We start from the raw sequence: 27,595 nt of genomic DNA on the forward strand, positions 1-27,595 counted from the left end.
AAGATGGCCAATGGTGGGTTGCCAGCGGCGTGGAAGATTGCCACCGGTATCCTACTTTGTTGCCGTGAATGCCATATGGTGCGGTGCGAGAAATTGATGAAGGCTCCCCTCACTTGGGAACGTCATCCGCCATGTCCCTGTCCCTGCTTTTCGTGCCTGGCAAGCATGGCACTGGTGATGTGCCCTTGACGGACCAGTCAGCGCCTGGCGACAGGCTCGCAGGAATCCTGAATCAAGCTTGTTCAGCGGGGGTGGCGTAGCACCGAAAGAAGTCCAACCAAGTTAACAGGCTCGCATGGGATCTTGGCGATAGACGGGGGGTTTCTCATGCAATGATGCTGGAGCGTGGATGTGTGGTGGACTGGAGGAAAAACGAGTGGCGCATTCGGCGCCACGCGAGGTCGAGGTGGGAAAATATGGGGGCGCTATGGCGGTGCACAGCTACGCCAATGAAAGACTTCGGATGATGATGAGTGACGGCTTTCTCTCGTCTTTTTCAGGGAGTTTGGAGCGGCCCAGCTCCACGTTGACGGTAGCATTACAACGGTCTGTCTCACTTTTCCACGCTGCTTGTTGATCTTGAAGCGGTCAGTGGCTGGCGATTGTCTTATACAAGCTGGAGTTCTGGACTCTTGACGTTGCAAAGGCGCTTGACTTGACTCCATTGAAGGGACCTGATCAAGGTAAGTATGAACAAAGAATACCTAATAGCACCTACTGCGTAGAGGACTGGCACGCTGGGAAACGTTCAAAATATCCGACCACCGACCCAAGGTAGATTGGGTACGTACCTGGCGGTCATCTTCATGACTTACATAAGGTTTGAGGCACGTGCCCTCATGAATCCCATTGAGCTGAGTAAGGCACTGAACTCTGAAGACAACGGATGAGATGAGTAAGAGAAGTAAGATAGTTGATGGAATGGAAAAGCGTACGGCTGGAAAAGAGTACACATCGTACCGAAGCCTGACTGAGGTATTCCTAGATCAACCATTCTTGACGTGAACGTACAGTAGTATGGTACTGCCAATGTTAGGATGCCCCTGCTGGATGTTCGTCCAAACCTTATCCTACTTCAGCCTCAAGTTCTCCCAGCTCTCAGTCATCCCGACTTGGACCAACGTTGCTTCTGAGACACGTCAAATTCAGTCGGTTGCAGCTTGTTTACTCTGACATGGCGTGAGCAAAAGGCTTCGAATGAGGGGTAATGATTGAGAATCTTCGTTTTCATGGAAAGTAAGATACGTTCACATCCCCGTTCGACTGACATTCATGGACAAGTACGCAAGACTTTGTCTGTCAATGTTGTGGCACCCACCCAATGTTGTGGTACACTATCCTCGACAGCCTCACTTGCCCCAAGTATATGAGACTTATGAATGTTGGCACCCGTTTCTTCATGCTGCCCTCATGCTCACTCTCACGCACGTTCTCATCGGGGTTCTGTAAATTGGACCCTCTCACCCTGTGTTTCCATGAACAGTGCAATCACAGTGCAGATAGTCTGTCAAATATCCCCACATTTCTTTCCCCTCCCACCTTCATTGTGGCTTGACAACCGGAAGCCACAGTCTCCAACTTTTGCTTCTCACTGTACGTGGCTGCCTGATTGATGCACCGCAGCGCGCCAAGTCTTTGGTGATACCTTCCACCTCCACGTCTTGCTCTCCAACCTACTCCTTTGAACCCAACGAATTCCATCACCCTCAACATCCCCGCCATCCTTTCCGTTCCGCGGGGCTAATGCTTCTTGTCATACGTGTCACTGCAAGATCACCACATCCTTTCTGCATCAGACGCCCCCAAAATTGACCGGCCACTATCCTTCTACGCCCATCCGAAGCAACTCATAGATGCTGCGACTAGCACAACCGCCGTTTTCTTGGCCCACTTCATTCCAACTCATTCATTGAGAGCTGCGTCAAAACGTTTCATCAAGACTCTGTCGAAAGAATAGGGCCGACGTACTCACCAGTAACGTCGCACCGGAAGTCTTTCTGCTCGAACCCCAATTACCTGCTGCAAGGCTTCGTCTGAATCGGTTCTTGACGTGCCGTCGATGCAACGGCCCTCCAGCTGCGAGATAACGCCGCTGCGAGTTCTCACGCGGCTAGCTGCGTATTCTCCCATCTGATAGACCACGGAAATTTGTTCTTGGTTGTCGAGTATACGGGACTTGCGCAGCCATGACAACACCGTCCGTCTGGCGACGGCTGCCTGTGCCTCCTTCAGCCGATCTGCCCAACCTTTTGGTATCGACAACATTCACGACTACATCATACACAATCTTTGTTACAGACCTGGCCAACATATGGTCTGAATCGTTGGATCGGCGTGCAATCTACAAGCGCAGCCTCAATGAGTCCACCAGTATCGACCCGACGGACAGCGACAGCAACATGCGAGCATTCATGTCCAAGATTCAATCTGTCTTTGATCCAAGCCACCGAGACCATGGAAAAGCATCCATGTCGATATCAACACACTCTAACAAGGAAGCTGGGGAGCAGGGTCTGACATTGAGTATTACTTGCGAACTGGATAACATGCAACCTCTAGAATGGCCGATGTATCTGCAGAAGTGTTCCCAGTCAGAACTCACGACAGAACTTGTCGTACCCCTCGCACAAGCAAACTCTGTGAGCCGCCGGCGAGTGGAGTCCCTTACAGAAACTATTAAGCAGAAGGATGCCGTTATTATGAAGCTTCTGGACAAATTAGAAGCTACTGGGACTCGCCTTGAGAACGTTTTTGCCGTCTTGTCAGCAAAACAGAAGCCCACGAGAAAGATGGCAGAGGAAAAAGTCAAGGGTTTGGCTCCCTTTTCTCTCGAGGATTGGAAGGCGCAGTCAGACCACGGCCCGGAGGACGTTCTCGGTGCTATTGAGAGTGTCTTTGGCGGCGATGGACTCGAGTATAGTCGCAAGGCTGACATGGACACCGCAACTCCTCTTGACGACTGGTGGGCCAGGCCAGAGGCGTTATGTATTCCGATTGTGGGACCCAAGTCGAGGTCCCGTTCAAGCCGGCCGGCAATGTCGCCTCCCGAATCCGAACGAGAGGGGCATAGTCACAGCGAGCGGGCAAACAAGGGGATTGCGGGAGAGGATCAGGATGATGATTTTCAAGTGCAGTCGACGCCTCCCCATCTTGTGCCCGCCCGGAAACGTTCCGTCCCGCCGCCCTCCGGACGCGACGACGATATCACTGAAGACGAAGACGAATCCCACATTCCAGACAGCGTACCTGTACCTCCTGATGAACCTATCATTCAATCTAGCCGCCTGGGTACGATAGGAAAGAAAGGCCAACCTGCAACAGCAACGAGGTCTTCAGGTCTGAAAGATCCTGTGCCAGCTGCTCCAGGCTCGGATACTGAAACGGCATCTGAAGACGAAAGTGCATTATCGGTAGTTGAGATCTCGCCACCACCGAAGCCTGCCGCGAGTAACTTCAAAGGGGGCTTGTGTCGTATCGGCGATGGTCGTGCCAGTCGCTCAAAGACTCCAGAATCTCCGAAGAAGGGGGCTTTAGGCCGCATTGGTGGCGACCGTCGACCTTCTAAATCGCCAGAGCCATCTAAGAAGCCTGTTTTGGGCAGGATAGGCAGAGGCGCGCGCCCATCGAAGACTCCAGAGCCGAAGACCGAAGATGCGGAAATCAGGGGAAGGTCTGGAGCGGACGAGGAGCCTTCGGTGAAGCCCAGGGAGACGTCCCAGGAACGGGCAGATCGGAAACGAGATGAACTACAACAAGAGATACAGAAAAAGGCCACGTCGGGACCAGCACGGAAGAAGCGGAAGTTCTAGATCGACCCTAGTCTCAAGTCTTACATCTCTATGCCACTCGAAGCTACCTCACCACTGAACATCTTTCCGGCCATTTGGCAGTACTGCAATGAGGTGATATCGAAAGCGATGCCGGCTGCTATCTTTAGACGGACAATACCCGACTGGTAGCCTACTTAGGAGAAGAAGTCATCAGCGTAACAAGGCTATTCTCGAAATAGATATAGACATGCCGTCGGACCGGGAATTAAGGTGGACGAAGTGTTCGGGAATGTATTCGATGCGGATTGCCTTACACATGAGACACCCTCTGGCTCGGATTCTGGTTTAGAACTACTTCATTCTTCTCTCAAATCTGATAGCCTTCAAGACGTGGCGCAAATTACTCCACACGAGCCATGCAAGGACGCTTGATAAAGGACCGAAAAGATTTACACGTCGTTAGCTCGTTTGTCCGACTTAGGATGTTCGTTTCCGGAGCCCCGACGTTGAGCAGCAGAATCTTGCATACCTCCGTGTGGTTTCCTTGAGAAGTTCGCAACTGCATCTTCCTCCGAGGTTATACCTGGAGCTGAAGCGAGACAGGCCGAGCTTGTACAACAGCAGAAACGCGTCTGGCCGTGTCGCGGATCACGTACATTATTTCTAGAAGCCCAGTGACAGATCAGGAAGAACTGTCATTTCTCAATGTCGAGACTTGATGTCCCATTGCGATACCCAGCCAACGGCACGTAACGTATTTCAACAACAATGGAATGAGAGGATGAAACGTTGCAGCCTTTTCAACGCAAGACCGTCTAGAAGATGAATATTGCTCGTGGACATCGTTCCACTTCAGCATGGACATGCCGTTCTATTTATGACATCTCCCGATGGCAAGGTGGCACCAGGTCACACATCGGCAGTCGATCCAAAAGGCTCGTCTTGTTCTTGAGAAGCGCAAAGTAATACCAAGACATATCTCAAGATACCTTTCCCCCACGTGGCACTCATAAACATCTTCAACCGGCGTACCGCCCTTCAAGTTCGATACAACTCAACGGAAGGTCTCCGCCTTGTTAGACGTTGGACTGTGCAACACTCGTTCCTCACGTTGGCAAACCGCGCCCATTCTCGGGAAATCTCTCGCGCATCTTAACGGCGCGGCCCATAAGCGGAGAGTAATATTCGTTGTAAGACGAAGTACAGAGAAGCGCTCGTCTATTCCGTCTGTCGGCTACCGTGGCGCGCCTGCGGCTATGGAGCATTGTATCCAACGAGACGTAAAACCTTGTATACGATATCATGCCAAAGGAAGCCATTCGCTTTGATGCATTGCTCAGAGACGACACCGGTCAAGGGACGGTGCATGATCTGGGTTCCGACCAGCTGCCCGAGGCCGCGGCCCGCGATGCGACCTTGCAGCGTTGCGGGACAGATTTCTTTCTCATACGTTTGGCGATGTAACATGTAGCAATAAGGCTTCGAGATTCCTGCAATGAAGCTTGGCAGCTTACGTCCGCATTTCCGCAGAAGCAACTGTCCTTGAACGCCTCAAGTTTCAACGGGGCAGATGCATCACGACCATACCAATGCTGCATCGGAACGATGCCCCGGTGGCTCGTCCCGTCGACCGGGCAGGACTTCTCAGGGCACAAAGTTGTGCTCTTTCGCCCGTAAGATCGCACGTAAGAAGACGGGAAACCTGCCGTCGTGAGTGGGTGACTGCTTTAGCGAGCCCACACGTCAGCTTCTGCTACAACCCAAGGGCTTATCGGAGCTTTCTTTACGGACGTTATAATTCAACGACTTGTCTTCGACCTGCGTGCCATTTTTTCTTTCCTAGCATTTGAGCTTAACGGCCGAAGGCAAAGCCATCGGTGGAGGAACATTGCCTTTGCCAGCCAGAATCAAGCTCAAACGGCCGTTCTCAACCGGCCAGCGCTGGTTTGCAGCTTCGCGATGGCGAAGATCCAACGTGAATCACTAAATGATTGGTGCAGATCGATACACGGACATCATTCTTGTCGCAGGATAATAGCTCGAGAAAAGAAAGCGTCTCGATGGCATCAATCACCGGAGTGCCATCGGAATGGCAAACTGAGGATACCACAGAATGCTATCAAAAGATCAAATGAAGCGTCTCCGAATCGACTTGAGAGGCGTAAAGTCGGCTAAAAGGCTTTGAAGATGACATTGAACAGGAGAAACTCGGTGCGGTCATTCATCGCCACCAGCGTCTCCATGCCGTGAGTGCGCTCGACGATTATGAGGGAGGGATTGAAGATTGATTGAGAGGATGCTTCTTTCTCGACGGAAATAAGATTTCAGATTTACGGACCGCTGCATTACGCTGCATCAACTAACCGCGGTCCGGACGGACATCAAAAGACTTCTGCAGGCTGTTCAAGGATACCCGACAATGTAAGCCGATGGCGCCGTGTGTTCGAGTAGTTGCTCTGCACGCTGTCGGTTGACGATCCTCGCCAGCGTGGCCTGCGCATCAGACGGGAAGATTCAAACACATATCCCAGGGCCGCCCGCGGCACGGAAACTCGACCGGAGCCATAGATATGGGCCGAGGGGCCTGCGGCTTTCCTTCGAGGATGTCGATCCCGCGCCGCTGTGCAACGCAATGAAGCATAAGATGCGATGTATACATGTTCCTTTGAAGTTGCACTCAAGCCTGTCACCCGGGAAGCAGCATATAGGCTACTCCTGTGCGGGTTCTCGAGGCGAAAGCTATGGATCTGCCAACTTCATCTGCGTGACCCAGAAGCCAGTGATCTCAACCTTTCTAGGATGAATCGGGTTTTAAGGAACAAGGACTTAACGTCAATTTCGGTCCACACAGCACGGATCCCGTGCCCATGTGTGGGAGAGCCGAATGGCGGTGGACGACATTGCAGACACGGTTTCTGGGCGCTGGCTTCCCCCCAAAGTTCATCATCACCGATCAATGCCGTGCGCTGTGTGACAGACTATTCATGGACTTACGTCCGTACTTGGCAAGGAGAGCGAAGAAACGGCCGGGAACTCGTCAGAACTGCCATCTCGATAATCAGAGATCCAGGATCTATCACAAAATTTAGCCATCGAACTGTCGATTTTGTGACGAGCGGCTCTTGGTAGAATAAGTCCTCGGCGAGCCACGGTGGTGTGCGATAATCAAGCTGGAGTCTAGGACTTGTGGAAGCACCCCCCTCATGTTTGAACGCAAAGAGGTCTGGCGAGTTGGTATCTGTGCCGCCGTATCTGTACCGCGGGCCCCATCTGGATTGTTGGACCAACGAACAAAAGTCGAGTCCTGGACAGGCACGCGTGTCTCCTCCGGCGGGATCTGCCCCCACCAAACCCGAGAGCCAGGGTATAGTTGCCTGTCTCGCAACCGTCTTTGCAATGACAGTGGATAGACCGTTGGAGGTGCTCAACTGTGGACGAGGAAGGACTAGCGAGAAAAAACGGCGTGCTAGCTCGCCCGGCAGGACGGCTGTCAAATCTGTCAACCGCGCAGCCAGTCGACACCACCTTTTGCTCGACTGTATTGGCACATGTGGGGGATGAGCGACTATGAGCGAATCATCTCGGCACCCACGAGCCCCCGCCTAGGTTGGGATATCGTCGTAATTGTGCTCTTTTGGCGTTTTCCGATCACCCAACGAGTGCCGTTTGACATCTTTTGTTCCCCCGATCACTTATCCGAAGATTCGAAGCCGTTGGCGCGGGGTTCTCGCACCTATGAACGTGCCAGGTTAGGGATGGTTGTTGGAAACAACCCCCCAGGAGCCAACCTTGCAAGCGTGATCTGTCCACCGCTGGCCCTGGACTAGACTAGTTGTCTCCTCAGCCTTTTTGAAGAGATGTCAACACGAGGGTCAAGGACGGGAGGCATAGCGACACAGCACAGATAGCCGTACCAAGATCGCGTCTCTAGGACTCGACCCAAGGGAAGCTTGAAAGAGGGCAAAGGTTGCGAGTTGTCGTTGGTTGTTGGCCGTTGCTACTTGGGTGTTTCTAGTGACAGTCTTCGCGCTGGTGACTCGAGACCCAAGCCTTGACAGACCAGGGGGGTTCATTCGAGGGAACGACGGTCGCGTTGGGCGGACCTCTTGGACGGAGCGGAGGAGGTGTCCGAGGCGGCGAGGTGTTTCCGCAAAGAGGAATGCAAGAGGTCGGAGAGGGGGGTAAGAAGGATTTCCACTTGTACCTGGCACTTCCAGGTTAAAAAGTGGATGATTTGTGGACCATGTCCATCGGACGTTTGCCCGTCCCCCCGCCGCAAAGAATGGAAAAAGAGGAACGCCCAAGAGAGAAAAGGCAAGTCTGTTTCAACGACGTGCGTCTTCTGGTGAGCCAGACCTACCAGACATACCAGACAGGCCATCATTTGGTGTTGGCGGACTCTCGTCAACTCCGACTTGGGGGGCGGTGACAACCTCTTCAACATCTCAGACGCTTATTTTACCCTTAGGGTTCGTTGCATGCCGCCGCAAACAATTACCGGCGGTCAGTCAAGGCTTTATCGGTCTATCGATCCTTTTGCCTGCATCTCATGTGGCACAAGATGTGCCCCAGACATTGGGCCTACATCAAAGAAGCTGGATCGCTCAGCGGCATCTAATTTGAGCGTGGCTTTTGCTTGGGAATCTTGGACGACTGGACTGGGTCCCCCCTTCCTCACAGTCTCACACAGCTCACATCTATGCCAGTCTTGCGCCTCAGCTGTTATGCAGACTATGAACAACGGCACATCGTATTACTGTGTAAGGTATCTCGTCCCAGTATCAGTGCGGGACAAGTACCCATGACACCCTCAACCGTTGGCCATATGACCGTGCGACTGCGGGTTTTCTTTGTCAAACCAGCCACTCGAGGGGTCGACAGTCCTGCAAAGACAGATCCGGCCTGCCGTGCGGCTTCCGGGGAACCAGTCAGCAGCTCGCGCCCAGCTTCGTGGCTTGCCGGTTCTCTTGGCTCGATGCCTCGAGTAGAAGAAAGATGGGGGCCATCTGGCCACAGTCAGGGACAGGGATACCTTCGCGACATAACTTGACGCTGCGACGGGCCTACCCTACTAACGAGGCCGTATTGTGCGCTGCGCCGCTGGCCTCGGGTTTTGTCAGTCGACGTTGCCAGTGTTCAGAAGATTGATAAGTTTTTGGCGCAAACCCGGCTTAAAGCCACCCAAGATATACAGATTCCCGACGAGGTCACCCCCGCCTTGAGGACAAATGCAGAATACGATGGCTTCTTCCAGTTCCAGTTGCGAGTCTGACCCCTGGAATGGTGTTGCGAGATCAGTCCAAAAACGCACCCTAGCCTTTGAGAAAGAGGCACGAAGAGGGTGCTTGAGCAGGGTGTGAGCAAACTGCCTACCAAGAGAGGGCAGTGGGGCCCAACAACCTCGTCTCGAGTCCAACTACCTGCTCCATGGTCCATGGGCTAGCTAACCAGCTAGTGTGGTTCTTGTTCATCCCAGGACCTTGGCATGGCCACACCTACCACCTAGTTTCCACCTCGAACGAGCAGAACTCCGGGATTAACGAGCAGAACTCCGGGTTGGGAGACGCCATGTACCAGGACCAAGACGCCCATCAGTCCCTAGTCTCGACCCGAGGGCTCGGTAACCAATGATAGAGAAAGAAGCGAGAGTCACAACCCTCTTATCACCCTTCAATGACAGGCTCTGGACAAGCATGACGTTCACCCAGGGCGCGGCAGGCCAAGTGGTTCGCCAGTTATTCGCCATTGCTGCATGGCAAAAATCCCCGGCAGGGTTATACGCGGTCTCGCGGAAGTCGGGATCGCAGAGCGGCTAGTCCTGTTACATTCAAGCGTCTATCATACCCATCTCCTCCTCTCGATGTGCTGCAGATAAAGGAGGAAATCCAAAGACGTCTTGCATGAGTTGTTGCTTCTCCAACGGGCGTGCGTGAAAGGGAGATGGCCCTCATCTCGACAAAGAGACTACGGAGCCATCCTCTCGTCGGCCTCCTCTCCACCCCCGCGATGCGACATGCGGAAGACACAGACGGGTTGACAATGCTACGAGGAAAAAGAAAGCGGCAGACATTTGACAAATTGACGCGACGTTGGGCCCTGAAGAACTCTTTCCCCTCAGAGGGGTGTGCTACCACGCTACCTACATTCACCGCTGATGGCCTGGCTTGGGCGACAACCTCGTCGCCTCCGCCTCCTCCGCCGCCGAGCCTTGCCGCCCAGTAGTCCAGGCCGATCTGAACCGGGGCGACTGTCGTTGTTGTCGTCGTCTACAGGACCTATCATGTCTTATCGCTTACCCTAATGACTATCTGCCCGCCTAATTCTAGCGTGCCCTGATGCAATGAGGGCTGCGCTTTGCGAGGCTTTGATCTCCGACCTCACAGGGCGAAGGAAGTAGATTGGGAGTATCCAATGCAAGGGCCGCATGGCTACGCATGGCTATGGAGCGCGGCGCTGCGGCAGGCACATCAAGCTCCATCCTGGCGATCCCCGATACTCGGGGCTTGCTCTTCTCCACATTCCCACGACGTTCGAGGAAACCCGATGTGTTCTTCGTAGCAAACCGCCCACGCCCCTGGTGCGTTCGTTCCATGGCATCTCTTCATCTCAAATCCTCTGTGTCCGAGGAGTAAGGAGGCCTTCCCGCCTGCCTGGCTTCAGTCAGCCAATCCAGGTCAGGGATCTGGAAGGTGAGGGTGAAGGCTAATGAGTGACCTAGTGCGAGAGATGAGGAGGAAATAGAAGCTTTGTGACGATCCCGTCGTCTCATTCAACGGCCAGGTCTGACGTGACCCGCAGCTGGGTACGCTTTCCTTGACTTACCAGGCTCACCTAACCTTACCTACTTTACCTACTTTACCTATCTTACCTTACCTTACCTGCGCCGTCCGACTCCGACGGTCCGACTACTCTGTGCTCCATTTGAGGCTTGCGTGACTCCAAGAAGCACCCGGGTCTAGACTGAACGCCATGGCTGACGGGAGGGTTCATCGTCCGACCTTCGAGATTGGAGCTCCACCTGGCCGCCCACCCTGGATTACTTTGGTTTCGATTAGCAGGTTGACATTTCAACAGGCCTGGTATTACCATCTCCATTTTGCTTCTCCACATTGGGCGACTGCATCTAGTAGTCTAGAGTTGATCATGGGCATCCATCGACTTTGCTACATATTGTCCTCTTGAGTGATCTTCCTCTGGCCCTGCGCAGGCCACCTAGCCTACGCCCATACTCGCAGTCCATCTCCCCCCTGGTTTCTCTAGACATACACAGCACTGTACCTAGCTACGAATAGCTTCCACGCCCCCGCAAGTTGGCCTGCCCAGTCACAGAGACGGGAGATGACACAAGCTTCCGTATAAGTCTGTACGCTGTCAGTTTCTGTACGCTGTCTGCGGACACATTCTCTTTGTTCCTGTCCGCGACGAACAACGATCTACCCTTCCTCCGACCCTGGTCGACCTTTCTTCCTGTTACCTCCAGCCGCCATCTGCACACACAAGTCGACCAGTGACGGGCCAGTCACCACCACCCTCTTGGACCTCACCCCTGGCTATCTCTCTACGTACGATCACCCATCGTCCGTGCGCTTCTCTCAAGGACCAGAGCGACCAATAACCAGAGATGAAGCAAGGAACAAGCAAAGTCGCTTGATCGATCGTCCGTCCGCTACCGTCCTGCCCCCCGAAAGTCTATCTCTATCCACGCACCACCCCCAAATGGGGTCCCACGCGGGCAGATTTTCTCGGAAATCACCCCCCCTTGTTCGCTGCCCACAGCTCCACTTTCATTGGTGAGATGACCAGGGTGTCGGAGCCGAGGAGGGGTGTGTGAGAGACAAGTACTCCGTAGACTAGGTGTGAATTGTGCGCGGCCGTCTCGTGCTGGCCCTCGAGGGCTTCGCTCTCTGTGATCTCGAGGCTCCCAAGGTTCCAAGCTCCCTTGGGATTTTTTTCCTTTTTTCTTTGCTCTCTCTTTCCGATAAACTGGTAAATTAAACATCCCCAATTGAGATGAGATGGCACGAAATGAGGGGAATGAGGAATAATGAAGGGTAGGAGGGAGCTAGGGGAGGGGAGTGTGTGTGTGAGAGAGTTTCGCTTGACGTGCGGCTTTGGAATCTTTGGATGCAACAGTGAAATGCCCGGCAGACTGGAGACTTAAGCAGAGAGGAGGATCCCCCTAGCTCGACTATGAGCGCATGCATGCATCATCACCACTCATCGTCATAAGTGGTTTTTATGACCATTATAGAAGAGAAGATGGTTTATTGCACTTCTTCTACAAAGGATAATCATAATACTCATAGTTCAGATCATGAAGCCAACACTACATTAATTTTCTTGTCCCTTCTAGATATCAAGACACTGTCCATCTTGAAGAACTCATACTGACTCATCAAGCTATTCCGCTTGTGAAACCCTATCTCGAGGTAAATGCAAAACTGGCATAAAGACTAATAGCAGTGAAAATCAAGCAAACTCGTTCCGAACCGCAAAACTTAAAAACCAAAAAATTGCAAAAAGGGAAACAAAACTACTTAGGTATTGACGAAACATGGGGGTATTTTGCAGCAGCGGCTGCACGCGCTTCTATGATCATAATGATGATATCGATGACGATGTTGACTTGGTGGATGTTGATGCTTCTTTTTTCGTCGACGAGTTGCCTGGCCCAAGGGTAAAGATGATGGTGATCGTTGTCGTGAGATGTTGGTTGAAATTCTTTTTTGCATCGATGCCGCCTCGGTTCGTGGATGTAGAATAAAGGAAGGTTCAAGAAGAGAAGAAGTGCGAATGAAAAAAAAAATGCAAGTAAAACATAAACTTGGTCGTTTCCCAGGTATCCTTGTTGTTCCCTAGTTCCGTATACCCTCATATCGTGTCGCTGCGTGTGCTATCTCATCCTGTCCCGTCCTGTGCCGCAATGAAAGCGAAAAGGTGGAACACCAACCAGTTGAGAACTCAAGAGAGAGGAAAAAGGAAAAGAGACAAGCGGGAGTTGCAAGTTGGGTAGGCAGCACATTCGCCACTCTCTTCTCTTCCCTCCTCTCCCCTCTCGCGTTCTGCTTCCTCTAGTCTCGTCGCATTCCCCCTTCTCTCTCACGCTCGCACCGCGATCCTGACCGTATATTCAGAATTGCTTTTTCCTTGCCCTCTCAACTTGGGTTCGCGGCTACTGCTTCCAACAGAGAGGGAAGCTAGCCCACAACACGCAACACGCTCCGCGCCGCCACACCATCCACTGTCTGTCAGAGTGAGAGGGAAGAAAAAGAAAGACTAGTCGTAGTGGAGAGCACCAACGAGTCTCCAACCCTGCAGGTGTCAAAGACGGGCACTGTACCCTTCAAATCCGAGCAGGATGAGGGGGGCGTGGATGTATGGAAATTCGGTGTGGGAGTGGAGGGGATGAGGGAGGGGTGCGTGCTTGTGTCTGTGTGTATGTGTGTGCTGCCAGGTGTGGTGGGTGTGGTAGGTGTTGGGAGGAGAGAGAGACAGCATCGAGAGAATTGTTCTCCACCGCCCACGCCTCGAGCACCCATGTCCTGCCCCCCATCTCATTGTCGAGCGGATTGCAAGACACAGATCCCCGTCCCCTGGGTTGGCCCTTTTCTCTGCCCTGCCCCCGATGTGCGTCGTCGACCCTCATCCGAACATGTCCCCGGAGCGCCAGATCTTGGCGGGAAGAAAAGACGTAGGAGAGGACAGGGGTGGGGGGACAGAGAAAGAGTGAAAGTAGAGCGACCGGGGCCGGGGCCCCCGAGAACAGCTAGAGAAGATAGCCGGACCGCTCTCGTGATGTCCCGTCCAACCAGACGGAAGACTCCGCCGCGAAAACTCGTTGCTGGTTTTCCGTCTTAACAGGAAAGGCGAGAGTAGTCGTTAGAGATGAAGATAGGCGTAAGCAGACCAAATCGAGAGTGTGACAAGAGGTGGAAGAGGCTTTGATGGGGTAATGAAACAACTGGAAGCTCTATTCCTCTTGGGAACTGATCTTCATGTCTTTTTGTGTTTTTTTTGTTGCCCTCTTCTGACCCTTGACATCCAGAGGCGGAGACTTTTTGACTTCCCGCGACCGTCCAACCCGCCGTACAATAATACATCATCGCCCTAAAAGGCGGAAAAGCGAGAAAGAAAGCCACCCACCCATGACCAACCCAACTCGCTCTACGCTTCTGGTAGAGGGGAGGGGGAAACAATCGTTACCCCCGGTAAACGCCGTTGTGAAAAAAATAGATAGAGGAAGGGAAAGAGTTACAGACCACCCCAGAGACGAAGCACTCACACCACAGGAGCCACACCAACCCAGCCGCACCAACCCGTCTCCAATCATGAGATGTGATGTGCCGACACCGCTCACAACTGGGCGTTGGAGCCCCATCCATAGATGGCACCGCCAGCGGGTGTCGAAGGGCTGTACACTCCAGAAACATCAGCCATGGCATAGCCCTGGAACTGGTAGGGCTGGGCCGCGGCCATGAAGGGATCCGGAGCACTGGTAGGAGTCGTGATGTTGCCGGCGCCGGGCGTGCTGCCAACGATGACGGTTCCGGTAGGAGAAATGGGGCTGAGGTTGAGAGGACCGCCGCGAGCTTGAATTTCGCGCTGCTGCTGTTGCTGGAAGCACTGCTCGTTGGCCACCTGACTCCGTCTCATCATCTCCTCGTGAATCTGCATGTGCGGAGGAAGCTGCTGCTGATGGTGATGGTGCTGGTGGTGATGCTGCGAGGCCATGACGGGGCTCATGGACCCGGTCTGGGATCGCTGGCGCCTTGCGTTGCGGGAGTTTGTCGTGGCGCGGCCTCCTCGGCGTCCAGACATGGCGCGGCCGGGCATGGATCGGTTGGGATAGTCGGGGTTCGGGTAGTGCGTGATGGTGGAAGAGCGGGGAGGGCTGTTGCGTCTTCCCATGCCCATGGGACCGCCGCCGAGTGCGTTGGCGTTGGCGGCGGCGGCGTTGCAGGCACGGCGACCGAGGAGGCTGCGAGAGGTGCCGCCACGGTTGCCATCGCGGAAGTGCGTGGTCGGCAGAATGTCATCAAGGTACTTGGGGTTGAGGTACCACTCAGACACGCGCTTCTCGTTAGAGGTGTGACCGTCTGGTTGCGTAAAAATCTCCTTCTCTCTTCTCTGGAAAGCCTAGATGGGAGTTCTCGTGTTAGCGAACAGGATCATTGTGTTACTGTAGGGGACAAAGAGGGGCTCGTCGGTTAGGCTTATGCAAGATGCAAATGCTTCACTAGCCAGGGGGTTGGAGTTCAAGCATAATATGCATGGGGCCTTCTTGGGCAGGATAATGATCCTACTGGAGTGACGTGGGGCGAGCGAACAGGCAAAGATACTTACGTCGTTCATGCTGAGGTTGTGACGGATGCTGTTCTGCCATCCGTTCTTCTCGGTCCTCTGAGGCTTGTTGGTGTTGTCTCTGAACCACTTGTAGAGCTCCTGCAAAGTCATGGAGTGGTCTGGTGCGTTCTTCAGGGCTCTGTGGATGAGTTTGGCGTAAGGCGGACCCTCGCCGTTGTTGTTGGCAGCATCTGGCTGGGGGTTGGCCTTGGTAGAGGGACTCTGGCTACCGAGATTCTGGATGCCATCGGGCAAGTCGCCAACGTGGAACGAGGTCGGAGAGCCGCCGTAGGGTGACCCAGGAGCGTCGGTACCCGGCGAAGATGCGTAGTGAACTCTATCGCTCTCCAGAGTTCGCTGCAAGGGCTCGGGATCGAAATGGCGCTGCTCAAAGCCGTGGGGATAGCCGCTGTTACTGTAGTGAAGGGAGACATTTAGATCTGTTCCGCGTAGAGTCTCTGGCGACATTGTCAAGTGGTCGTTGGCAAGCCCAAAGGCTGGTTCCTGAGAACGAATGGGCAACTCGTACTGCGAGGCTTGCACCGGTGGGGGGGTCTGGGTTGACGAGGGCCAGCTTCTCGGTGAGAGAGAGGCTGGGTTGTATGCCGACTGAACGGTCTGGCCGCGGTATGAGTAGTTGTCAAATTCATCTGTAGACATGGACTGTGGCGAGGACCAGGTAGTGTGGTTCATGACTGGCGACGGATATTGATGCTGGCTGATGGCAGTGAGCTGTGTGTAGTATGGTTGAGGATCTTGGACGGTGAAAGATCGTTGCTGAAGTTGTTGTTGTTGTGGTTGCTGTTCAGGGGCCATGGTGTTGTATGTTTCCACCATGTCCGTCTTGATGGCCAAGGCGGTTGAAGACTGTGTGCTATTGCTCTGCTGTTGATGGGCCAGGGTAGCGCCCATGTTGTGTTGAGGTGAGTTCTTTGCCGTCATGATGCGGTGAACAGTATGACTGTGTGGAGGAGGAAGGGGAAGAGAATCAGGTAACGCTGTCTGAAACAAGTTGGGAAGAAGTTTGCGCGGAAAGAGGTTTCAAAACGAGGGATAGATGAAGATGTCAGACACCACTTGAAGATGATGTTGTAAGGATGAAGGAAGGGTGGGGGAGAGGAGGAGTCGAAGTTTAACAATGGTCGAGGTGAGACAACAGGTTAACGATGTTGAGCTTGATATCGAATAAAAGACCGTCTCAGGAAGGCGTCTCGAGAAAGTGAGAGGAGACACGAGAGGTTATTAATGAGGCGACTTCAACGATGTTGGTTCAAGACCAAAAGAAGCACAGATGGCTATTCAAGGTGCCTCCAGCAAGGGGTTGACCCCGTTGTGATTTAACAAGAGAGAGAGAGAGAGAGGCCTGTCCTATCTTCCAGATGTTCCCATGTTGGTAGTAGAGCGTAGTGCAAGGAACAGACAGACGTATGTCGCCCAATTTGGTCTTCTTGAGTACGTACAAGAAGATACGTACAGGATCTGGGATGAGCCAGCCAGAGAGGCGCAGGACCGGGGTAAGGTTGCAAGATGGGGGGGTGTGTGGACTGTCGATAGAACTGACATGGGTTGCAGGGGGTGTCAGCGTAACATTGGCCATGTGGATATCGGGAGAGGAAGAGAGAGAGAGAGAGAGGAAGAGAGTGAGTGAGAATGAGAGAGAGGGCAACATGTGCCAGCTCATTGCTTGGCTCTTGTTTTAGCGTTGTCTTCCCGCTGCCGCGGCGGCGCCATGTGTGTGTGTGCGCGTGTGCGTGTATGTGTGTATGTGTGTGTGTGTGTCTGCTTGTTGTGTATATGCTTGTGTGCGTATATGCGTCTGTCTGAAGCTCTTCTGTATGCGCGATTGCTGGTCTGCGCGCCCTCCAGTCTCCTTTACTCTCTCTCTGCCGCCTGCGTTTCCCTCTCTGTCTTTGCCTATGTGCGTGTGTCAACTAGATAGAGGTCCCCATCCACGTCTGCGGCAACCTCTCTGCTGCATGCACAGATCCGTTGCAGCCTCTATTCTCCAAGACCGGACGCAAACGGAAACAGATGGAGGCTTGGATGTGGCTTCTGCCATCAGCTCCGTCCGGGGCAAGTGCAAGAGTATAGTCGACCGGGATCATGGAATTTCTATTCTGGAATGCTGATTGAAGGAATGTCGGAAATGGCGTCCCCTTATGCATCCTCATGAAGGGATCAGGTTACTAACTCTGAACTGAACGGACGCCCTGTTGCCAAAGAAAAGGTGTGAGGAGTAGAAGACGGCCGGGGCTGGACTGGGCGGTACGGGGAGCCTCCAAGGGCGTTTCTTTCTTCGGATTACCTTTCTCTCCTCCTCCCTCGCCTCCATGTGGTCTCTACCCCGAAGGTAGAGCAAAAGCCGTTGGAACTAACAACGCCACCGACCTGGTGCCCATTCGTTAAGAGCCGTCGACCCATGATCCAGGTCGTCTGCGTGCAACCATGGTTTGATAGCAGGAGCGGAACTCTGCCCCAGTGACCGCACGGGACGGCCATGGCGGCCATGACAGTCCAGGTCCATCGCCCTGTACGGGATGGCGGATGGAGAGGGGGGAGTGTGGGAGGTCAACGGCAGGATACTGGCATGGTACATGCTCTAAGCCTGAGGCTACCTAGACACCAGGCGAGATCGCGAGAGAGCGGAGACGCGAGAGAATGAGAGGTTGTTGCACACATCCACAACCAGGCCCATGTGGGTAGCAGGTCGTGGCGGGGCATATTGTAACAGGTACAGCTCGACATGAGATGTACAGACCATGTACGCCTGTCATTCTCATGGTTGGAGTGAGGCCCGCCAGCCAGCTTTGACAACCAGCCAGTCAATTATCGAGCTGAGAAAGGAGGCATCTGGGGCAGAACAACAGCTCTTCGGAGACCAGCAGCAGGTACACCGGACGCATGCATCGACTTTGGCGAGAAGACCAATCACCCGCTGCCGTCTCCACGAGCGCTGCCTCAAAGTCCTGGCTTGTACCAGTGTAGGAGAGTTGCAAGGCAGGCGGATGATCGGTCTCTTGATGCCAGCCCGCGGGCACGTAGATCATTTTCGAATTCTAGAAAGTTTATGGTGCTCCCTAACACTCAACGTTGTCGACACGGATTTAGACCAGGGAAATCATGTAGTCAAGGTGGAGATTCAATCCCGCCTATGCCGAAATGTGGCCGCTTGCTCAAGAGTGGTGTTTCGGGTTTCTTTGCCTCTCTACATCTGTGCATCACGGGGAAGACCGATCGTTCCAGGTCAGTAGTACCCAGGGACTCTGCTGCTCGTCATAGTACCCCGTCTTCCCACCGACAACGCCCAACGGCCAAGTCGGTGAAGGGGGTTGGATCGCCAGCCCAGAGATGAGAGGGTAGGCGTGGCAGGGTGGTGGGTGGATTCGTCTGCGGTGGCGTGGAGATCAGCAAGTAGCTGCAGCCATTGTACTCGGACTCTGGTCAGGATAGCTTCATACAAGTCTGCTTAGAATCATGTCAGTCGTCCGGGGCCGGCAGCACTTAGCGTCGTGGGGGCCAGGCAGCTATTCCAAGTAAAGGTACAGTAACAGTCCGAAAAGGGTTGCCCTGGCGCCCCGTCCGGTGCCTTGATGCCTTGGTGCCCTGGTACCAACTACCAACAGTTGCACGAGAAGATGGAAAGGAGGTAATTGATTAGTTGCAGACGAGAGCTATGGTCGCCTGTGTGATTGTGCGTCATTCTCTTGTCTTCCCAGGAGGTCGGCCCGCGGCCAGCGGCGGTCTGTTGCGGTCGTCGGCGGGTGTATGATCCGAACGGTGGAGGAGAAGAAAAAGAGGAGAGAATGTACGTGGTACCAGCGAAAGTGAGAGCGGCCGGCGAGCGAGCGAGCGGGAGAAGAAGATGAGGCGGACGGGATCTGAAGATGGATAGCAGATACAGATCTGTCCTGACTTCTGGCCAGGCCAAAAACAAAACAACCTCCCAACACCAAACGTTGTCCCAATGTATCCGCCCACCCGGTTGATTCTGTCACATCGTGACATCGTAGATGCATCGTGACAATACGAGCGAGCCTCCTTTCCAACCCCAGCCCGATTCTGGGGGCAATTACTTCCGGTAGTAGATCTGCGGAGGGGGGGCATCATGTCAGTATGGTTGCAATCAGAGAGAATCAAACGTGGGAGTGGGACTTGTTCCTTACCTTTTTGAATTGAAAGTGCAGTTGCAGGATACCCTGCAGGGAGTATAAGATTAGCTCAACGCCATGACAAGGGTGGCTGGTGTCAAGTAATATGACAGAAAAACAGGAGAATATGTCCAGAGGCGCGCGTGTAGGCGGTTGGGCAAGGGGGGGGGGAGGGGGAGGAATGGCGGAGTCGGTGGTCTGGCGGAAAGCGAAGGCTGTCTTCCCCTCGTCTCCTCGTGGACCGCCTATCACGGCATTGGAGAAAGGTCTCATGGAGGGTCGGTTCCTTCGACATGACGGCAGATTGGGGAAACGAGGAAAAGAGAGAAGGGTAAGGGGCACAGTTGTGCGGGCGTTGCTCTTTGCAATCCCCCCCCTTTGAGTGATTCTTGTGCTCTCCGTGCATATGCACCGCGTCGACTCCGCCACGAGCACTATGAGAAGGGAGAGAGAGAGAGAGAGAGAAACAAGACAAGATGCAGATGAAAAGGGCCACGTGAAGACGGTGTAGAAAACGCCACAAAACATACCTTATCGAAAGAACTTTTGAAGCCGCGATCCTTCTTCGCACTGTAATCCCACTCGCGGTCCACGATTCTGAAGGCAATGTCTTCGTACGGTGGACCTGCGATGAATCGGATGAGGCATGTATCTTCCTCCCCTGCTGCGGCAAAAGACTCCCCCCTTTTTCTGCCGTGTTCTCGAATGATTTTGAAAGTAGGCGCCTTGGTCTTGTCAATGAGTTCGGGATAGAAGATGTTGAACTTGTAGCCCTGGACAACCTTTGGGGGCGGGTTGTCGTGGTCGTAATGTGTCTGGTTGTACTTGTTCCATTCGTAGCCCATCTGAACGCGGTTGAAGTATCTCGGCTTTCGTGGACGGTGCTTATCAGCCCATTGAGGTTTCGAGCCACTTGCAACGGTCTCTTCTGCCGTGAATATCTCCTCGTCCTCACCAATGCCACGCGCGACCTCACGGTCGTATAGAGCTTTGGTAGCTTGGGAAAAGTCTTCGTTGCCCGTCTGAGCGAATCGAGCAGTTCCCGGGGGCGCACTTGAAACAGGTACCGCCTTTGTTTCTGTCCTGCTTGGTTCAGATGACAGGTTCCTGACTGCTGCAGGGCCCGAAATAGAATCGGCATGGTTGGCTTGGTGGTGGCCCAGTGCCTTTGCCTTTTCCGGATCCTGCAGCTTCAGCAGTGCGGCTTTGCTGTCGTTGATTGCTTCGGACACCTTTCTCAGCTTGGCCTTAGCCTTCCACACCAGCAGACTGCGGAGAAGCTGCTCCCAATAGTCGACATCGATATCGTCGTTGGAGCGGAGCTTTGCCTTGATCTGTGATTCGAGTGCCTCGAGCTGCTCGTACGTCTTGGGGCGCAGGATCTTGTCGACATCTTCGGATACTGTGCTCACGACCCGAGCGTCTGGACCTTGTGGTTTCAGCTTCTGCCGCCTGTCGGCACAGATGGCTTGCAACGACTTCCAGTAGTCGCGATTGCGGTCGTTTTGCTCGAGGGTGTGGTAGGACGTGATGTCAGAATCCAGGTCTCGTAGCTGTGATTCGTCGAGCCCCTGCAGGACTTCCTCGGGAGAGGCCACATTGAGGTGCAAGTCGGCATCGTCGTCGTCGAAGACGTCCCGGTCGTCGTCGATGAAGCGCAGATTGAAGGCCAGAAGATCAATAGGCTTGGCTCGGCCTTCCCGAACTCGAATATCAGCCTTCTTCTTGGCTTGTTTCAGAACGAACTTGTCCTCATCGGCGACAAACTGTCTAGACTGCTCATCCTGCGTCATATAGCTCGAATTGTTGTTCTGACGTGGCCGCGAAGAAGGGGGAGGGTTCGAGGGTTTGGTGATGCGATTATTCGGGTCGCGTCGAGGAGAGGCTATGTCTCTGTCTCTTTCGCGATCTCTGCGGCTGGGTGATCTGCGCCCTGAGAGCATGGCTCTGCGGCCCGGGTCCATGTTTGCTGTCGTTGAGGGATTGGAGGATCGGCGACAACGGTTCTGGTGTCAGGTAGAATACTGTCTTTGTTGTGAAGGTCGTAAGTTGGGGGCGATCTCGTCGTCGCGAGCTGAGCGAGCTGCCTTGCGACAACAGGAAAGAAGGCCCAGGGCTTATCGGGGAACTTGTCTGACGGGGGCCAGCTCTTATCGCCATGTGACGTGAGGTTGATGCGTGGGTCCGGCTGATCTCCGGGCACTGTCTTCCGTCCTTACCCCATAAGGTACCCAAGACACACCGAGAATCACCGATCGCGCTCCTGCTCACCGGACGCTGGTCCAGATCGTTCACCTCGAGCCGCACGGGCAGTCCCCGAGAGCCAATCAGAATCGCTTTCTGCTTTCTCCGCCCCGCCGTGGATCCCTGAACCAATCGGGCGGGGCAACAGGGCCCCCGCTAAACCAGGGCCTTGGGAGCTGGGATGGCACGCTAGAGCTGATGCACGTCCAGATCTCCCGATTTCAGGAACATGATGACGCACAAGACATCGCGCCGATCGTGAACCTTTCTCCTGCTGGATCATGTCCAAAACCCCTTCCCACAGGCTGAAGAGCTTGATGGGAGGGCCGGACGAAAGTTAGAACCATGCAATATTCAATCAAACAGTTTAGATACAGTCTTTCGACTGGAAACACCCCAGCTTTCGTCACCTTATGCTCGCCTGTCGCGTCTTGCTCCCCAGCAACGCGCTTCCACCTCTAACTCATTCTTATACTCGTGTTGCGATTGCTACTACTGCCATTTCTCCCTTTGCCTCGCGCTTCAACTCGACTTCCGCCTTGAGCTTTTCTCAACTCTGCAACTCCCGCCTCCTCTGCAGTACTCGACAACCGAGCTCGATCAATCTCACAGCAGCGAATCCTCGCTCTCATCCTCGCTACTTCACCACGATGCCGCCCAAGCAGAAGCGCAAGGCGGCGCCGGCGGCGGAGTCCAGCGACTCTGGGAGAAAGAGAACCAAGACGGAGCAGAATGGCGGAGATCCCCTGCGCAAGCCGCACCCGTTCCACGAAGACGCTGAGAAGCATGGAATCGTCCTTCGGAAGTTCTATCCACACGAGATGAGCAACGACCGAGCACGCGCCTACAACGAGAACGAACTTCCCAGACCAATCGAGGAGCTCACCTCCGCTCTGGAGCAGACTTCCAAAACGAGAAAGGCAGTCAAGACAAAGAACGCCGTCGTCCATTGGTTCAAGATGGATCTCCGGACAACAGACAACAGATCGCTGTCTCTAGCGAGCGCTAAGGCCAAGGAAGCGGGCGTTGCACTGATCGCCATGTTCATTGTCAGCCCCCAGGACTATGAAGCGCATCTAACGGCCCCTATCCGCATCGATTTTATGCTCAGGACCCTGCATGTTCTGAGGGAGGACCTCGCCAAACTTGACATCCCGCTTTATGTCGAGACCGTTGAAAAACGCAAAAAGATTCCCGAACGGATCGCTGAGCTCATGGATCAATGGGAGGCCAGCCACTTGTTTGCCAATATGGAGTACGAGGTGGACGAGCTTCGCCGGGAGGGGAAGATGGTCCGCATGTTTGCCGACAAGGGCCTCTCGTACGAGGTCCTGCACGATACGTGCGTCGTCCCTCCCGGACTTTTGACCAGCGGGGCAGGCAAACAGTACGCCGTTTATTCACCCTGGTTCCGGGCCTGGGTCCGGCACGTCCACGAGAACTTGGACCTTCTCGAGCTATACGATCCGCCCGCGAAGAACCCATCCAGCGCAAGGGAGAAGTACGGCAAGCTGTTTGAAACGGAAATTCCGGAGGAGATTGTAGACCGGAAGCTCGACGACGACCAGAAGAAGCGCTACCGTGCCTTCTTCCCGGCTGGCGAACATGAGGCACGAAGCCGTCTGGAGAAGTTCTGCGAGGAAAAGGTCGGCCAGTATCACAACAAACGCAACATCCCTCACGACGCCGGGACCTCCACCTTGTCAGTGCACCTTGCCAGTGGGACCATCAGTTCGAGGACATGCGTGCGGTACGCTCGGGACCGCAACAAGACCAAGAAGCTGGATGCGGGCAACGAGGGGATACGGGTATGGATCAGCGAGGTGGCATGGCGAGACTTCTACAAGCACGTCTTGGTAAATTGGCCATATGTCTGGTACGTCGGACAACGTTCCCCTTTCCGTCCATGATTCGAAAGCCTTGATCACTAACAAGTCCCAACTAGCATGAACAAGCCTTTCAAGCCCGAGTACGCAAACATCGAATGGTCCTACGATATGGACGACTTCAAAGCCTGGAAAGAGGGCAGGACCGGATTCCCCATTGTCGACGCGGCGATGCGCCAGATGGTCCACATGGGCTGGATGCATAACCGATGTCGCATGATCGTCGCCTGCTTCCTCGCAAAGGATCTCCTTATTGACTGGCGCATGGGAGAACGAGTGTTTATGGAAACCCTTATTGATGGCGATTTCGCCTCAAACAATGGCGGCTGGGGTTTCTCTGCCAGTGTCGGCGTAGATCCCCAGCCCTACTTTCGCATTTTCAATCCACTCCTCCAGAGCGAGAAGTTTGATGCTGACGGAGACTATATCCGCAAGTGGGTGCCTGAGTTGAAGGGCATCAAGGGCAAGGCGATCCACGCTCCGTACGACCGCGGTGCGGGCGCCCAGGCGAAGAAAGCAGGCTATCCCGAGCCCATGGTTGAACACAAGGGATGTCGTGAACGAGCCTTATCGGCGTACAAGGCTGGATTGGGCAGAACCGACTTGTGAGCATTCCTGCTTGGGCCTGTGGTCGACCAATTGGTCTGTGTAAGATAGTGTTGCAAGTCTTGGTGGAGTTGGTCTCGACGTCGAGCAAGGTTATGTTACCCCTGAGTGGATAGAAAGCAATACCATAATGGTGGCTGTCGTGACCAAATACCTCACCTCGAGCATGACAAGTCCAAATAGTGTGAATCTCTGGGTGAAGACAAGTCTTTCGAACACCTCTCTCGAGACCTTATCATTCGTTCGATTACTGTTGATGTAACGCGTTCTTCTCGATTAGCCTCTCAAAGCCAGCATCTACGGTCAACGTTTGGGACGCAAGCGCGGTCGAATGGGCGCCGTCTCTCTCGAGAAGCGCGGGCCTGCAGCAGTAATCATCTGCTTATATTAAAACACTTATTTTACACCGCGCCGATCATCTAAATGAACTCTCATGTCTTTACGTTGAAGCTTTGCTTGATGTATCCATCTTTCGTAACGTTCATACATCCGCTACCTTCTCGCCTTTTAGACTTCAACCGAGGCCTAAGATGATGTTCGGACAAGAAGGTCCTTGGGTCGCACAGATCTACGACAGTCTCGGCAGTCATGTTCCGTCACCTGCATCTGGCATTGGCTACAGCCGTTGGTCAACAGTTGTTGGTGAAGTGGCTGCCGGCGTCGACGCCAAGATGCCAAGCCGTGAACTCTCCGAACGCTCAACCTGCGGGTTACCCAAGTCAACGCAAGACTCGTGACCACAAAGCGTATATTGACGACTTCCAAGTCAGCTTGATAATAATTAGAGCTGCTATCGCGAAACAGAATGTATGTATGTGAGTGAACCAGTTTCGCGAAGGCACTGGGACGCAGCGACGAGCCGTGGCGGGAGCATCCAACGGCGGGACCCGGGCCTCCTTACCCCTTGCGCCCACTCTCAACTTCATTTCAGTGGAATTCGTCACTGGTGGGATCGTGAATAAGGATTCATCACATTTTGCGGTACCGAAAAATGCTCGAGTCGTAGTCATGTGTTGTAAAGTGCGTTCCGATGGCCCGATGCAACCTCGGAGGCAGCTACTCCGGCTCGACCGCCCACCAAAGACCACGACTTTTCCGACATCGCAGGTCCCGTTCTTCCACTCCTGGAAATGAAATACACTCTTATTGGTCCCACGTAGTCGCATTTCTTCGAGGTCACCTGCCCCTTCTCCGGATTGTGTGATTCCAGTGAGCCGGTCCGACGTTGCTGTCGTCCTCACCACGAGTCTATGGCACCTGCGGCTCTAGGAATGCCGGCCCCCAAGTGGAAACAGACTAGGGTACCTAGTCTATATCGTTCTCTTCACGGAGTCTAGAGCCGGTGATATAAGGCAAATTCGCAAAAGGCAACATTGAGATTACCCCTGTGAGAACGGTAGCGAGTCGGGCGGGACATGCGACCCCACGGGGGCTCCCAACTTTGATGGTGAAAGAGGGAAGGTGCCACGGAGTAGAGGGTTCCATGAGCCGACGAAAATAAGAATATGGGCTAAAGGAAGCTTGAGAGGGGACATGCTCCTCTAAAGCCTGGCTTATAAGAAGACAGCCAAGTATATGTGCCGAGACATACTTCCCATTTGCTTCTTCATCCAGATACCCAAGAGTCGTAAAGAGTCTACGCAACTCTCACACATCATGAAGTACCTCGCATCTCTCGGAGCCCTCATCGGCGCCGTCGCTGCACAGGCACCCATCTACGGCCAATGCGGGGGCGAGGGCTGGAACGGCGCGACGACATGTGTCAGCGGCTCAGTATGCACTGCTACGAACCAATGGTACAGCCAGTGTCTTCCCGGAACGGCCGCGCCTTCGGTCACAACGACGCTCGTCACGAAGACGACTTCCACGGCCAAATCCACCGCCACAGCAACCTCTCCACCTGCCAACTCTCTCGGCTGGAAGTGGTTCGGTGTCAACGAGGCCGGTGGTGAATTTGGAGAGAAGACGCTGCCTGGTGTTTGGGGCACGGATTTCATCTTCCCTGACACATCTACCATTACTGTGAGTTTCCGAGAGTTCAGTCTAGGTAATGGGACTTGAAACTTACACTTGTTTAGACTCTTCGAGGCCAGGGTTACAACACATTCCGCGTCCAGTTTAAGATGGAGCGCATGACTCCAAACTCCCTGACGGCAGGCTTCAACACAGCCTACCTGGCAAACCTTACAACCGTTATCAACCATATTACCTCAAGCGGAGGCTGGGCTGTATTGGACCCCCACAACTACGGACGGTTCTACGACAACATCATCACTGATACTGGTGCTTTCCAAACGTGGTGGAAGAACTTTGCCACCCAGTTCAAGAATAATGATCACGTCATCTTTGATACGAACAACGAGTATAACACTATGGACCAGACACTTGTACTCAACCTGAACCAGGCCGCTATCAACGGTATCCGCGCAGCAGGAGCAACCCAGTATATCTTCGTCGAAGGAAATCAGTGGTCTGGCGCCTGGTCGTGGGTGACAGTCAACGATAACATGAAGGCCCTCACCGACCCGTTGAACAAGATTGTTTACGAAATGCATCAGTACCTCGACTCAGACAGCTCCGGTACATCGGCAACGTGTGTTTCTGCAACTATTGGCGTTGAAAGACTCACTGCTGCCACTAATTGGCTGCGCCAGAATGGTAAGGTTGGTATCTTGGGCGAGTTCGCCGGCGGAGCCAACTCCCAATGCCAGGCCGCCGTCAAGGGTATGCTCGACTACCTCAAGGCCAACTCAGACGTCTTCGCCGGAGCTCTCTGGTGGTCCGCGGGAGGATGGTGGGGTGATTATATCTACAGTTTCGAGCCTCCCTCTGGCACGGGTTACACGTATTACAACTCCTTGTTGAAGGGGTATGTTGCGTGAGGCGGTTGGAGATGCGGTACAGCCTTGCGTACTGTGTAACGCAAGGAAGGTGCTCTGGGGACGTCTGAAATGGCTGTAAGGTCATGCTTATACCTTAAATTTGCTGTACATATTCACTTCGTATATATGATTCGATTCTTACCCAGACATGACAAACGTCAACTCGAAGCTTGGAAACTAGAGGTTTGTCCTGATCACCAGCCACGAGGAGACTTGAAATTGGGAACAGAAGGAAGAGATTGGAAAGATATGAGTTGTGTTGTTGAAGAGTTTGACGCGGTGGATGCTAAACTATCACCGCACCATCGGGGGCCCTCCGGGTGAGGAGCCGGTATCTCGGCCCCACTCACACCGAGAAAGTGGATCACACCCGGACCAATCCGGCATGGACATTTTTCTGCCTTACACGTACCTTCAGCGATATTGAAACAAGACGCAATTCGATTTCATAATTCAATCTGATCGTTGAGGCTTTTATCTAATCATTGAGACTTCAATCTCATCGTCGAGATTAAAGCCATCAGGATAGAAAGGAAGTAGTGCAATGCCTTGCCGACTCGCGGTCCCTTCGTCAGGTAGCTGCAGGTGGATAGACAAATGGCCTGACACCCAGCACATCCCGGGAGGTTATTCCTAGTGTCACTTCGACCTCTATCACTGCCCGAATCTCGATTTCTATCTTTGTTATCGCCATCATCTCCACCATTACTCGTGTT

The 27,595-nt window shown here is 53.8% G+C and overlaps 9 protein-coding genes across 9 annotated transcripts; 6 read left to right on the forward strand and 3 right to left on the reverse strand.

Moving 5' to 3' along the window:
• Nucleotides 1–2,186: 2,186 nt before the first annotated feature.
• Nucleotides 2,187–3,809, forward strand: CTAM01_12525 (uncharacterized protein; the record flags this gene model as incomplete). The annotated part of the gene is made up of 1 exon (XM_060528530.1): nt 2,187–3,809. One exon carries the CDS (start codon nt 2,187–2,189, stop codon nt 3,807–3,809), a length of 1,623 nt encoding a protein of 540 aa, XP_060376805.1.
• Nucleotides 3,810–5,340: 1,531 nt separating this feature from the next.
• CTAM01_12526 (uncharacterized protein) lies at nt 5,341–5,484 on the forward strand (the record flags this gene model as incomplete). The annotated part of the gene is made up of 1 exon (XM_060528531.1): nt 5,341–5,484. The coding sequence occupies one exon, from the start codon at nt 5,341–5,343 to the stop codon at nt 5,482–5,484; it is 144 nt and encodes a 47-aa protein (XP_060376806.1).
• A 6,277-nt stretch (nt 5,485–11,761) lies between these two features.
• On the reverse strand, nt 11,762–11,974 carry CTAM01_12527 (uncharacterized protein; the record flags this gene model as incomplete). Its single annotated transcript, XM_060528532.1, has 1 exon — nt 11,762–11,974. One exon carries the CDS (start codon nt 11,972–11,974, stop codon nt 11,762–11,764), a length of 213 nt encoding a protein of 70 aa, XP_060376807.1.
• A 2,149-nt stretch (nt 11,975–14,123) lies between these two features.
• Nucleotides 14,124–16,055, reverse strand: CTAM01_12528 (fork head domain-containing protein; the record flags this gene model as incomplete). The annotated part of the gene is made up of 2 exons (XM_060528533.1): nt 14,124–14,906; nt 15,114–16,055. The coding sequence occupies 2 exons, from the start codon at nt 16,053–16,055 to the stop codon at nt 14,124–14,126; spliced, it is 1,725 nt and encodes a 574-aa protein (XP_060376808.1).
• Nucleotides 16,056–16,948: 893 nt separating this feature from the next.
• On the forward strand, nt 16,949–17,242 carry CTAM01_12529 (uncharacterized protein; the record flags this gene model as incomplete). Its single annotated transcript, XM_060528534.1, has 1 exon — nt 16,949–17,242. One exon carries the CDS (start codon nt 16,949–16,951, stop codon nt 17,240–17,242), a length of 294 nt encoding a protein of 97 aa, XP_060376809.1.
• A 630-nt stretch (nt 17,243–17,872) lies between these two features.
• CTAM01_12530 (uncharacterized protein) lies at nt 17,873–18,364 on the forward strand (the record flags this gene model as incomplete). Its single annotated transcript, XM_060528535.1, has 1 exon — nt 17,873–18,364. One exon carries the CDS (start codon nt 17,873–17,875, stop codon nt 18,362–18,364), a length of 492 nt encoding a protein of 163 aa, XP_060376810.1.
• Nucleotides 18,365–19,182: 818 nt separating this feature from the next.
• Nucleotides 19,183–21,225, reverse strand: CTAM01_12531 (uncharacterized protein; the record flags this gene model as incomplete). Its single annotated transcript, XM_060528536.1, has 3 exons — nt 19,183–19,200; nt 19,277–19,309; nt 19,792–21,225. 3 exons carry the CDS (start codon nt 21,223–21,225, stop codon nt 19,183–19,185), a joined length of 1,485 nt encoding a protein of 494 aa, XP_060376811.1.
• A 693-nt stretch (nt 21,226–21,918) lies between these two features.
• Nucleotides 21,919–24,371, forward strand: CTAM01_12532 (DNA photolyase; the record flags this gene model as incomplete). Its single annotated transcript, XM_060528537.1, has 3 exons — nt 21,919–23,381; nt 23,451–23,996; nt 24,278–24,371. The coding sequence occupies 3 exons, from the start codon at nt 21,919–21,921 to the stop codon at nt 24,369–24,371; spliced, it is 2,103 nt and encodes a 700-aa protein (XP_060376812.1).
• A 1,282-nt stretch (nt 24,372–25,653) lies between these two features.
• On the forward strand, nt 25,654–26,879 carry CTAM01_12533 (cellulase; the record flags this gene model as incomplete). The annotated part of the gene is made up of 2 exons (XM_060528538.1): nt 25,654–26,019; nt 26,076–26,879. 2 exons carry the CDS (start codon nt 25,654–25,656, stop codon nt 26,877–26,879), a joined length of 1,170 nt encoding a protein of 389 aa, XP_060376813.1.
• Between the last annotated feature and the right edge of the window lie 716 nt (nt 26,880–27,595).

Source organism: Colletotrichum tamarilloi (genome assembly GCF_030869305.1).
Source record: "Colletotrichum tamarilloi strain Tom-12 chromosome Unknown Scaffold_78.1, whole genome shotgun sequence".
Classification (NCBI taxonomy): domain Eukaryota; kingdom Fungi; phylum Ascomycota; class Sordariomycetes; order Glomerellales; family Glomerellaceae; genus Colletotrichum; species Colletotrichum tamarilloi.